The following is a 12,133-nucleotide window of genomic DNA, read 5'->3' on the forward strand; positions in this document are numbered from 1 at the left end:
ATTCGCTTATTTCGATGCTAAACGACGATTTCTCGCTGATTTTCGCCGTTTTCTGGCTTGGATTTGCAAAGAAGAGCTCGAAATCTACAAAACCACCAATTTTTATTAAGACTCAACGGCTGAATTGCAAGAAAACAGCAGAAATCTGCACGAAATCATCAAAATTCTTAGAGAAATTCGCTTATTTCGATGCTAAACGACGATTTCTCGCTGATTTTCGCCGTTTTCTGGCTTGGATTTGCAAAGAAGAGCTCGAAATCTACAAAACCATCAATTTTTATCAAGATTGAACCGCTGAATTGCAAGAAAACAGCAGAAATCTGCACGAAATCATCAAAATTCTTAGAGAAATCCGCTTATTTCGATGCTAAACGACGATTTTTCGCTGATTTTCGCCGTTTTCTGGCTTGGATTCGCAATGAAAAGCTCGAAATCTACAAAACCACCAATTTTTATTAAGATTCAACGGCTGAATTGCAAGAAAACAGCAGAAATCTGCACGAAATCATCAAAATTCTTAGAGAAATTCGCTTATTTCGATGCTAAACGTCGATTTCTTGCCGATTTTCGCCGTTTTCTGGCTTGGATTCGCAAAGAAAAGCTCGAAATCTACAAAACCACCAATTTTTATTAAGATTCAACGGCTGAATTGCAAGAAAACAGCAGAAATCTGCACGAAATCATCAAAATTCTTAGAGAAATTCGCTTATTTCGATGCTAAACGACGATTTCTCGCTGATTTTCGCCGTTTTCTGGCTTGGATTTGCAAAGAAGAGCTCGAAATCTACAAAACCACCAATTTTTATTAAGACTCAACGGCTGAATTGCAAGAAAACAGCAGAAATCTGCACGAAATCATCAAAATTCTTAGAGAAATTCGCTTATTTCGATGCTAAACGACGATTTCTCGCTGATTTTCGCCGTTTTCTGGCTTGGATTTGCAAAGAAGAGCTCGAAATCTACAAAACCATCAATTTTTATCAAGATTGAACGGCTGAATTGCAAGAAAACAGCAGAAATCTGCACGAAATCATCAAAATTCTTAGAGAAATCCGCTTATTTCGATGCTAAACGACGATTTTTCGCTGATTTTCGCCGTTTTCTGGCTTGGATTCGCAATGAAAAGCTCGAAATCTACAAAACCACCAATTTTTATTAAGATTCAACGGCTGAATTTCCAGAAAACAGCAGAAATCTGCACGAAGTCATCAAAATTCTTAGAGAAATCCGCTTATTTCGATGCTAAACGTCGATTTCTTGCCGATTTTCGCCGTTTTCTGGCTTGGATTCGCAAAGAAGAACTCGAAATTTACAAAACCACCAATTTTTTTCAAGATTCAACGGCTGAATTGCAAGAAATCTGCACGAAATCATCAAAATTCTTAGAGAAATCCGCTTATTTTGATGCTAAACGACGATTTCTCGCTGATTATTGCCGTTTTCTGCCTTGGATTCGGAAAAAGGAGCTTGAAATCTACAAAATCACCAATTTTTATTAAGATTCAACGGCTGAATTGCAAGAAAACAGCAGAAATCTGCACGAAATCATCAAAATTCTTAGAGAAATCCGCTTATTTCGATGCTAAACGACGATTTCTCGCTGATTTTCGCCGTTTTCTGGCTTGGATTCGCAATGAAAAGCTCGAAATCTACAAAACCACCAATTTTTATTAAGATTCAACGGCTGAATTTCCAGAAAACAGCAGAAATCTGCACGAAGTCATCAAAATTCTTAGAGAAATCCGCTTATTTCGATGCTAAACGTCGATTTCTTGCCGATTTTCGCCGTTTTCTGGCTTGGATTCGCAAAGAAGAACTCGAAATTTACAAAACCACCAATTTTTTTCAAGATTCAACGGCTGAATTGCAAGAAAACAGCAGAATTCTGCACGAAATCATCAAAATTCTTAGAGAAATCCGCTTATTTCGATGCTAAACAACGATTTTTCGCTGATTTTCGCCGTTTTCTGGCTTGGATTCGCAATGAAAAGCTCGAAATCTACAAAACCACCAATTTTTATCAAGATTCAACGGCTGAATTGCAAGAAATCTGCACGAAATCATCAAAATTCTTAGAGAAATCCGCTTATTTTGATGCTAAACGACGATTTCTCGCTGATTATTGCCGTTTTCTGGCTTAGATTTGGAAAAAGGAGCTCGAAATCTACAAAATCACCAATTTTTATCAAGATTCAACGGCTAAATTGCAAGAAAACAGCAGAAATCTGCACGAAATCATCAAAATTCTTAGAGAAATCCGCTTATTTCGATGCTAAACGACGATTTCTCGCTGATTTTCGCCGTTTTCTGGCTTGGATTTGCAAAGAAGAGCTCGAAATCTACAAAACCATCAATTTTTATTAAGATTCAACGGCTGAATTGCAAGAAAACAGTTGAAATATGCACGAAATTATCAAAATTCTTAGAGAAATCCGCTTATTTTGTTGCTAAACGACGATTTCTCGCTGATTTTCGCCGTTTTCTAGCTTGGATTCGCAAAGAAAAGCTCAAAATCTACAAAACCACCAATTTTTATTAAGATTCAACGGCTGAATTGCAAGAAAACAGCAGAAATCGCACGAAATCATCAAAATTCTTAGAGAAATCCGCTTATTTCGATGCTAAACGACGATTTCTCGCTGATTTTCGCCGTTGTCTGGCTTGGATTCGCAAAGAAGAGCTCGAAATTTACAAAACCACCAATTTTTATCAATATTCAACGGCTGAATTGCAAGAAATCTGCACGAAATCATCAAAATTCTTAGAGAAATCCGCTTATTTTGATGCTAAACGACGATTTCTCGCTGATTATTGCCGTTTTTTGGCTTGGATTCGCAAAGAGGAGCTCGAAATCTACAAAACCACCAATTTTTATTAAGATTCAACGGCTGAATTGCAAGAAAACAGCAGAAATCTGCACGAAATCATCAAAATTCTTAGAGAAATCCGCTTATTTCGATGCTAAACGACGATTTCTCGCTGATTTTCGTCGTTGTCGGGCTTGGATTCGCAAAGAAGAGCTCAAAATCTACAAAACCACCAATTTTTATCAAGATTCAACGGCTGAATTGCAAGAAATCTGCACGAAATCATCAAAATTCTTAGAGAAATCCGCTTATTTTGATGCTAAACGACGATTTCTCGCTGATTATTGCCGTTTTTTGGCTTGGATTCGCAAAGAGGAGCTCGAAATCTACAAAATCACCAATTTTTATCAAGATTCAACGGCTGAATTGCAAGAAAACAGCAGAAATCTGCACGAAATCATCAAAATTCTTAGAGAAATCCGCTTATTTCGATGCTAAACGACGATTTCTCGCTTATTTTTGCCGTTGTCTGGCTTGGATTCGCAAAGAAGAGCTCGAAATCTACAAAACCACCAATTTTTATCAAGACTCAACGGCTAAATTGCAAGAAAACGGCTGAAATATGCACGAAATCATCAAAATTCTTAGAGAAATCCGCTTATTTTGTTGCTAAACGACGATTTCTTGTTGATTTTCGCCGTTTTCTAGCTTGGATTCGCAAAGAAGAGTTCGAAATCCACAAAATCACCAATTTTGCAATTGATCGTCGAAAAAACTACTCGCCTGTCGACAATTCTGAGCTCACTCGTTATATTCGTCATGAGAATTTAACGAACTGACAGATTGCGTGGTTTTTCCCCATTGAACTGTGACAGAAATGTCACTAGTGAAATTTCCAGAAAAAGTTTGTTGTGATTGGTTGATTTGAAAAAATAAATGTCTCCGATTGGTCGAATCTATTGGAGTTAAATTCTCACAATAATTGTATGACAATAATTTTGTAAAAGTAATCACATTTTTTTGATTTATTACAATGAAAAACATCATTTTCATAACAACTTCAGGGAAATCTTTTATTTGCACATCTATAGAAGCCGCAGTCGTCTGAATATTTCTTGGGGGAGTTTCGAGGAAAAATACTGCTCCCTTTCAGTACTCGCGAGATTAGTCCACTCGGTCAGATTTTAAGCTCGTTCAGTATTATACTTTTCTTCCAAGTTCTTAAACTTCTATAACAACTCACAGCTGCAAGATAATTAAAAAAAGAAGTGAAACTCGCTTAACTTTTGTTCTATTTTCTGTAAAATTTCATAGGAGACGGGACATAATTTTCACAGAGTCTAACACAAACAACACTCAAAGTCGCACTTTGTAATACTGCAAAAATCTTACTTCAAAACCTTTTTGCCGCAATCTTTTCTAAGAAACTTGAAACGAATCTTAACTGTAATTTCTTACTTTTTGCAATTAAACCTGAATTCCAAGGGTTCTCTTCGAGGAGCAAAGGTAATTTTGTTTAGCTTTAACAACACAAAGGACAACACAGATAATCTTTTCGAATAACTTGCACTTAAATGTCACCACATAATAATTCGACGGTATTTTATTCCACAGAGCTTGTTCTATTATTTGAACAAAATGCAACATTTTGTGTTCTTTTTTATCTCTCCCGAGGTATCGGTAATAAATAATAATTTAATTAGGAGTTTATGTACCGGTAATAAGTTTTTTATCATAGACAATAAAAACTGCATTTTAAACCCTTTCAGGTCTCAGTGATCCATACGTGAAATTTAAATCTGGAGGCAGATTGATCTACAAATCGAGGACTGTATATAGAGATTTGAATCCAACATGGGACGAGAGTTTTACTGTACCCATCGAAGATCCATTTATTCCTATTCAGATGAAAGTGTTCGACTATGACTGGGGACTACAAGTAAGTTAATAACAAAATCGATATATGCAACAATAGAGTTTTTTGGGAAGGATGATTTCATGGGGGCGGCGAGTTTGGATCTTACTGCCTTGGATTTGGGGCGAACTACTGAGATTACACTGACGTTACAAGATCCTGATAGGCCAGATGCGGCGTTGGGGGATATTCTGTTAACAGTTACTTTATATCCTAAAAGTCAAGAAGACAAAGAACAGGTAGGATTTTTGTTATTTCTGTCTCTAAATAAGTTAATTACATAATGCCTACACAATTTACATTTTCGAACAAACCGGTTCAGATCCCAGATGGAAAAGACTAATGGGCTTTTGCAGTTTTAAGTTTTTGTTTAGAGGAGGCGACCTGTTTTGCTCTTACGGAGATTCAATGCTAATTTCAAACTACGATATCTTCGTTACTATGAAAGATATCGATATAAAATAAAAACGAATGACATGTCCATTATCCGGAGCAAAAGTTTAAAAAAGATGTTTAATCACCTAAAAATTAATTTGATGTTTCTTCTCAGCGACCCTAATTTCCAGTACAGCCGTAACTAACAGAAAAATTAAAAATAGTGAATTGATATGCGAAAACAGCGTTCTATTTATTTATAAATAAATGAGTTATGGCAATTTTAAAATTCTGGATTGAAATTTTGTCTGAATTCTCTGAATTTATGACCAACTATTAGAAGTTAACCACAAGCTGTAAACTTAAGGTTCAAGTGTACCTCCTATCTCAAAAACGGTAAATTCAAAAATAAAATTTTATTCTAAACCATCACATAAAATTTAAAAAAAATCTGTCCTGCGGTTTGGAAGATAATTTCAAGAAACTTAGTTTTTAGGTACTTTTTAGCTGTTTTCTTTTAAACTGGTGGTTAGATTTACTTCAAATTTTAATATGACTTGTCTTGTAGACTCAGAAAAATGTGGGATATTTTTTATAATTTTTGAATTTACAGTTTTTAAGAAATGCGTGTTTTTTGAAAACTTTCGTTAATATCTACCATAATTTCTTTTTTTTTCCAATATACAAGTTATTTAAATATTTCTCTCATATATTTACCATAAATTAGGATCAATCAAATACACTTTGTAGCACAGAATAGTCGGAAAAAAAAATAATTAAAGCTGGGATACTATAACACATTTCGATCAAAAACTATGCTATAGGAAGTGGTGTCCCCAAACGGCCTGGAAATAATTCAAATTATTTTTTCTATCTTATAATAGAATGCGCTTTCGTCGCCTTGTTGATAGATTCCTTTCTTACGGGCAAAAAACTGCATCAAACACGCTGTGTGATTCATACAATTGCCCATTAAAATACTCTATAAGGCTTGTTCTTACGAAATGCAGAAAAAATTATATGTTCGACTGGAGGTTTATTTTTAGCCCAAAGATGCCTGTGTTGACAGAGACAAAAACTTATTTAAAGTTGCTACTGTTTGTATTTCTTCCCTTCATAATATTGTGCAAGATGCACAAAAATCTAGCTAATAGTTTTGGCGGCTGCGACGCTCGCTTTAAAAATGTAATTTTTAGCGATTTGTGAGAGTTTGTGGAACCAATCTTTGATTTTTTTTTTAATATCTTAGTCGTAATTTATGCAAATTGTTTTCAAAGTTTGATGAGAAACAAATGTTTTATCAAGTTAGTTTTCAAATTTATAGTCAAAATTGGAAACTACTTTTATACCAAATGTCAACATCTTGTATCACAAATGTCATCAACCCTTTAGTTCACTTTAAATCGTAAAATTAAATTGTGGTCTTTTTGATGTTAATTAACAATTTCTAGGGTCCAGAAAAATTAAACACGCCCGCGTTAATTGAAATTGACCTTCTTACAATAAATGTAGTTTTCAATTACCCCGTCATGATTTTCAAAACAAAGTTGATGGGTATTTTTTAAATTTGAAACACAATTTGTATTAGATTAAAATAAAAATTGATAAATTTTTATCGCAGTTATGCTGAATAGAATTTGAATTACTCAACACAACTCAAAAATCGCTAAACATTATTACAGGTTGCGACGCCAAACTAACGGTGATAAAAAACAATTTTTGCGTCAGATTTTATGTAAATTTGCAAATTTTTATCTTTGAAATTGAAAGACGATTTTGAGGGTGTCCATAAGTGTTGCCGGATCATGTATTATGTTCTGATTTATCCAATAAAAAATTAATTTAGCCATATGAAAAAGCAACAAGGAGAAAAATGTGGTTTCTAAAGAATATATAAAATTCTTGTTTTTTTATACTTGTTATAATGTATTTGAATCAAATAATACACTGAAATGTCAAATGACTTTCTAAGATTAACAAAGAAACTAACTATTATTATTAATGTGTGAATCAACACTTTTGTTTTTGCATTTATAGGCTGATGAATTGTGAAAATATGTGAAACGATGTCTACGACAAAATTTCTAAAAGTACATTAAAAAAAACACCAATATTTTCAAAAACATCAAAAAAAGAAAATAATTGTTGTTAGCAACAATGAAGTTTATATTTTATATTTTATTATATTTTACAAAACGTTGACTCTCTATGTATGAATGTAAAAATGTAAAAAAAATTATTAAAGAAGTATAAAAATTAATATGTTTAATATCATAGTGTGTGGTGTACTTTTATGTTATGAAATTAAAATTCTTAGATACCTGTAGGAAAAATCTTTAATTAAAGGGTTCGAACGTAAAACATGTTAAGTTACAAAGAGCCGAAAAAAATTTCAAAAAATTAAAAATTAATATTATAACAATAATAATTATTATGAAAAACTAATATTTAATAGAGCTGCTTTTGGAGTTGTAATATAATTTATGGCATATTCTAACGCGTAAAAATATGGATAAAATAACATGTTTTGCGTGAAAATCCGAAAATTATTTTTTATATTTCTGTTCTTTTATGTGAGTATATTGTAGAATCTCTACTTTAAATTCGTGCATAAAATTCTACCTAACTCCACTGTACCTCATTCCCAAAACAGCGCATCCTATTGATCAATAGTAGTACTCCACAAGAGCACCATGGTAAAACAAATAAAATTATAAAAAACCAAATTAAACTGTAACATTTACATTTTAAATTGCGCCATCTCTCGTAGGAGAATGTCATTATTTGTGGGTTCACTTGAACCTTAATCCATTGTTCATTTAAGGGTCTACGCTACGCATATACCCGGTATATGGCTTACGATTTTTCGTTTTTGAAGCGCATTTTGGACTTTGAAAAATCGCTCGACCTCTGTATGTATGCGTCTCAGGTAGAGCTATGGAGGTGACATCTTCGAATTTTGAAAAAGTGAAAAATTTGACTTTAATTAATAAAAAACTGAAATTCCCATTTTTCGTTTTTAAGGAATATGAAGCAACCTACGAAGTTAAAAAAAATACCAACATGTGGAGAATTAAAACCTCTATGGAGGTGACATTTTTGTTTTTGTCATTATGCTATAATTTTGAAGTTATTAATAAAAAAACAAATCAAAAATAGGCAACCAACAGTACAACTAACGCAAATCATCTTATGCAAATCTCATGATTTACGACCGCTCACTAGGGGGTCACTGACGTTCCGCCCAATTGTAATAAACTGCTATCGGGTAAAAGCAGGTAAAGACCCATCTGGCCGCTCTCGGCAACAAACATCGAAGACACTTGTAGCAAGTGTATTGAGAAATAATATTTTATTATCTCTGATACAGGGCCCGGCAACATTTGTGATCACCCCCAAAATTTAGAGGTAAAATTTAAAAAATTTACATACGCTAATAGATAATTGAAGAAGCTCTAGAAGATGACGCAAAAACTTGTTCTTCATTACCGATAGTTTTGGCGTCGCGACGCCGTAAAAGTGTAATTTTTATCTATTTGTTGAGAGTTTTTGGAACCATTCAATATATATATTTTTTTAATATAAATGTATTAAAAATATTTCAATTGTTTTCTTTATTGTATGCAAATTGTGTTTAAAATTTTAGAAAAAATGCTGTTTTAACAGTAAGTATAGTAAGAAGTTATTTTTCAAAACTCAATAACGTGAAATTGTTTTTTTTGGGTAAACCTAATAATGTGTAAATTATTGTATTGTGTAAAATTATTGTTTATTCATTGAAAAAGCTCTTGCGAAAACACTGTGTCCGAATAATTGAGGTAAAGTTGAGCTAAGTTGAACAAAGTATCTCTTTTTTAATTCTCTGTACAAAATGATAATACATAGTAATTAAGGCAGTAAACCTTCATATTAATCCTGACATTGTAAATGATTCTTTAGCGATGGTAGTATGGTAGGGAGCAAAGGTATCTTCAATTGCGTCAACGCAATTTTGCGCCACTGATTTGAAATCGGGCCCTAAGTTCTTATTTTTCAATGTAAATAATTAACTATTTCTATTTAGTGTCCAAAAGGTGCAACAATCAACGTTAATCAAAATTGAAGTGACTTGTAAAAATTTGATGTAGTTTGCCACTGTCCGTCATAGTTTTGAAAACTAACTTGTTAAAACAGTAATTTATGCTCAAATTGCACAAGTTACATTAAATTTAAGATGAAGCTGGTCACAGTTATGTTAAAAAACAATTCGCGAGTATTTACGCAAAAACTCAAACATCGCTAAAAATTACTCTTCTAACGCATAGCAAATTTTTGCTTTAGATTGTTAAGCTTGATAAAGCGAATGCAAAATTGCAAATATATATTTTTGAAATTAAAAACGATTTTGAGGATGATTATTACTGTTGCCGGACTCGGTATAATTCACAGTTTTTCACACAAAATCCAGTTATTTACGCATTAATTTTACATTTTGAATTTTCCAGTTTTAAACTAAAAGACCTTTTTTCCGCAATTATAAAATGAGTATTATTGGGAACATTTTTTATTTTCAAAAACTTTATCCGATAACTCTGACTAAAAACCGCTTTTTACATTTTCACTTTCGGAACTATTCCTAATATTTTTCATCACCGTTTTTTAATTAAATTGTTGGCTCAAATCTTGGTGTTGACAAAAATTATCAAAAACACAATTTATTCCCAAACACCAAATTTCGTCAAAAACTGCTGACGCGCAAGTTTGATAAAAGCAACTGACCAACTTTAATCGATAAAACTCTAGAAATTTTAAAAAGTACATTGATTTACAAGTCGAGCACAGTAAAAAACACAGGTATCCAAAAATTGAAAGAATTTAAATATTTTTTCAAGGTATTTATTTATAGGTTTTCCGAAATACATTTTTAATTGCTTTTGGATGATTTGAAGTTTTGGGTTTTACAGTCTTTTCTTGAAATGAAAATTATGGTGTTAGCTTCCACATATTTGAAAGCAAATTGTCTTATTGGTAACGTATAAAATCCACCGGTAGCAGGTAATGATTAACTTATTAGAGACGAGGATTATTATGTAAAATTCGTACAATTAAAATTTTTTTGCATAATAACATTAAACGCCAATTTTGCTTTTCCTGAGTGGTTCTGGCTTAATTTTTATTGATTAGTGGGATGTATTATTAGAGTTAATTTTTAAATCACAGAAAACAACAGAGTCGAAAAGGTCCAAAAACTCATGTGTCAGGAAAAGTTTGGTTAAAAAAAAATTAAATGCGTTTTTCTCAAATAAAAATAATAAAATAATAAGTAATTTTAAAATTTCCCCGGCGACCAGTGAGGAAAAATTTTGGATCACATTTACGAAAATTACATTTTTCAATTAAAAAAACATTCTTCCATTACGTACTATTGGAACTGGAAATTTGCGGATTTTATACATACATTTTCCATTTATTGAAAAAAAAAATTACGCCCGTAAAATTTTTGTCTACTGTAACCAGAAATTTCACAAGCTCAAAACGCAGAGAAACTCAAATCCTGATATTTTAACTCATCTTTGGTCCAACACGAATTTATTGTTCCAACCGCTGGGTTTCTTAGGAAATGTGCAGGTCAAGCGACCGTTTCCATAAAGTTTATGATCCCCTCATTACCAAATCCTCGGTAATCCCTTTTGGCAGCTGTCAATCAAAGGTGTTGTTAAAGTTGCATACTTTTCAAACAGAAATTTTCGGGCAGGCTCGTAGACCCTTAAGGCGGTCGCCCTTTGCAAGTACAATTGCGTCCAAAAATAATGCACCATCCCATTGCTTATTTTCAAATAACATCGGAAAACATTTTGAGGGCCTCGCCGGGGCAGGTATAGCAGCCGTCAAGATAATGTGGCGCTGACCTGCTCAGATGACTTGACTTTTAAGGGTTTTTACGACGGTGCGGTTGGGGGCCCATAAATTTAGGTATTTATTTCTACTGGTTTAAGCTGTCAAAAATACATTAAATTGTTAGGATCGCATTTGCTAAACAGCAACAACATTTTTTTAATTTATTTACGATTAAGAGCTTTTTCAAGCAGAAGTACACTGTTATCAGGTAGGTTAAAGTGCTGCAAATTATCTAAATAAAATTTGTTAAGTTACGATTGCAGATCATAGAGCAGCAAATTAATTTGTGGTGTCACGGGTGTGACGCGTACAAATTAAATTTATTGTTTTTAATAACATTTTTCTATATTTCTGCGAATCACAAAAGTCAGATTCCTTCTCCTTTAGTACACAAATATATGAACTATAGGCACACACTTTAAGCCTCTTTGCAATTAGAATAACCAATTCAATTGTGCACTGTATTTTTTAGAAAACTGTAACGGGTGTGACATACATTTGTAACGGGCGTGACAAAGCAAAACTTGTTAAATAAACGTTGCAAAAAAATGAAAATAATGTAGCAGAAAGACTAATTTTGTTAGTGCTTGTAACATTTTGAACATAGTAAGTTATATTTTACACAGGCGAAGGCGCCCACAGCCCCCAGTTTCGGTTTCACAAATTAGTCGAGTGTACTTATATCCGCTAGACATACCTACATCCACCGTAAACTAACTTCTTTATTTGGACAAAATATGAGATATTGTTGGATATTTGGTATTGATTGCTTGAATATTTTTACTTAGTTGATTCAGATATTTTGACTTTGAATTCACCAGTATACAAAATATTTATATTATTAATTGATTTTTTGCTTTCAAGAAGAAATCCTTGGCAGAATTGTTGATTACCTTTCTGTGAACGATACGTTTATTTGTGCCTCCCATACCATCCAGAGTTGTTTTAACATGTGAGCATTTTAATAGGAGTTGTTAAAACCAACTGTGTGAACATGTTTAAGCCTTAAATCATCAAATTTGGAAAGTCCGATCTAACAATTGTCACACCCGTGACATTTATTTTCAGTATTTCTCTAATATATTTTTTAACTTTAATTAGTGCAAAAACTGCATTATCAATTTGTTACTTTGTATTCAAATTATCAATTTTTAACTCT

The 12,133-nt window shown here is 32.8% G+C and overlaps 1 protein-coding gene across 7 annotated transcripts in view; it reads left to right on the plus strand.

Moving 5' to 3' along the window:
* The window catches only part of Mctp (multiple C2 domain and transmembrane region protein), a 126,857-nt gene that overhangs the window by 90,680 nt on the left and 24,044 nt on the right, over positions 1-12,133 (plus strand). For all 7 annotated transcript variants that reach the window (XM_088049952.1, XM_088049951.1, XM_088049957.1 and 4 more), the window contains 2 exons: positions 4,577-4,746; positions 4,797-4,961. In XM_088049952.1, coding sequence (XP_087906078.1) covers positions 4,577-4,746; positions 4,797-4,961 — 335 coding nt within the window. The remainder of the gene's footprint in view (positions 1-4,576; positions 4,747-4,796; positions 4,962-12,133) is intronic.

This window comes from Gnatocerus cornutus, chromosome 1 (genome assembly GCF_029298725.1).
Source record: "Gnatocerus cornutus isolate USDA-ARS CGAHR chromosome 1, icGnaCorn1.1, whole genome shotgun sequence".
NCBI lineage: Eukaryota > Metazoa > Arthropoda > Insecta > Coleoptera > Tenebrionidae > Gnatocerus > Gnatocerus cornutus.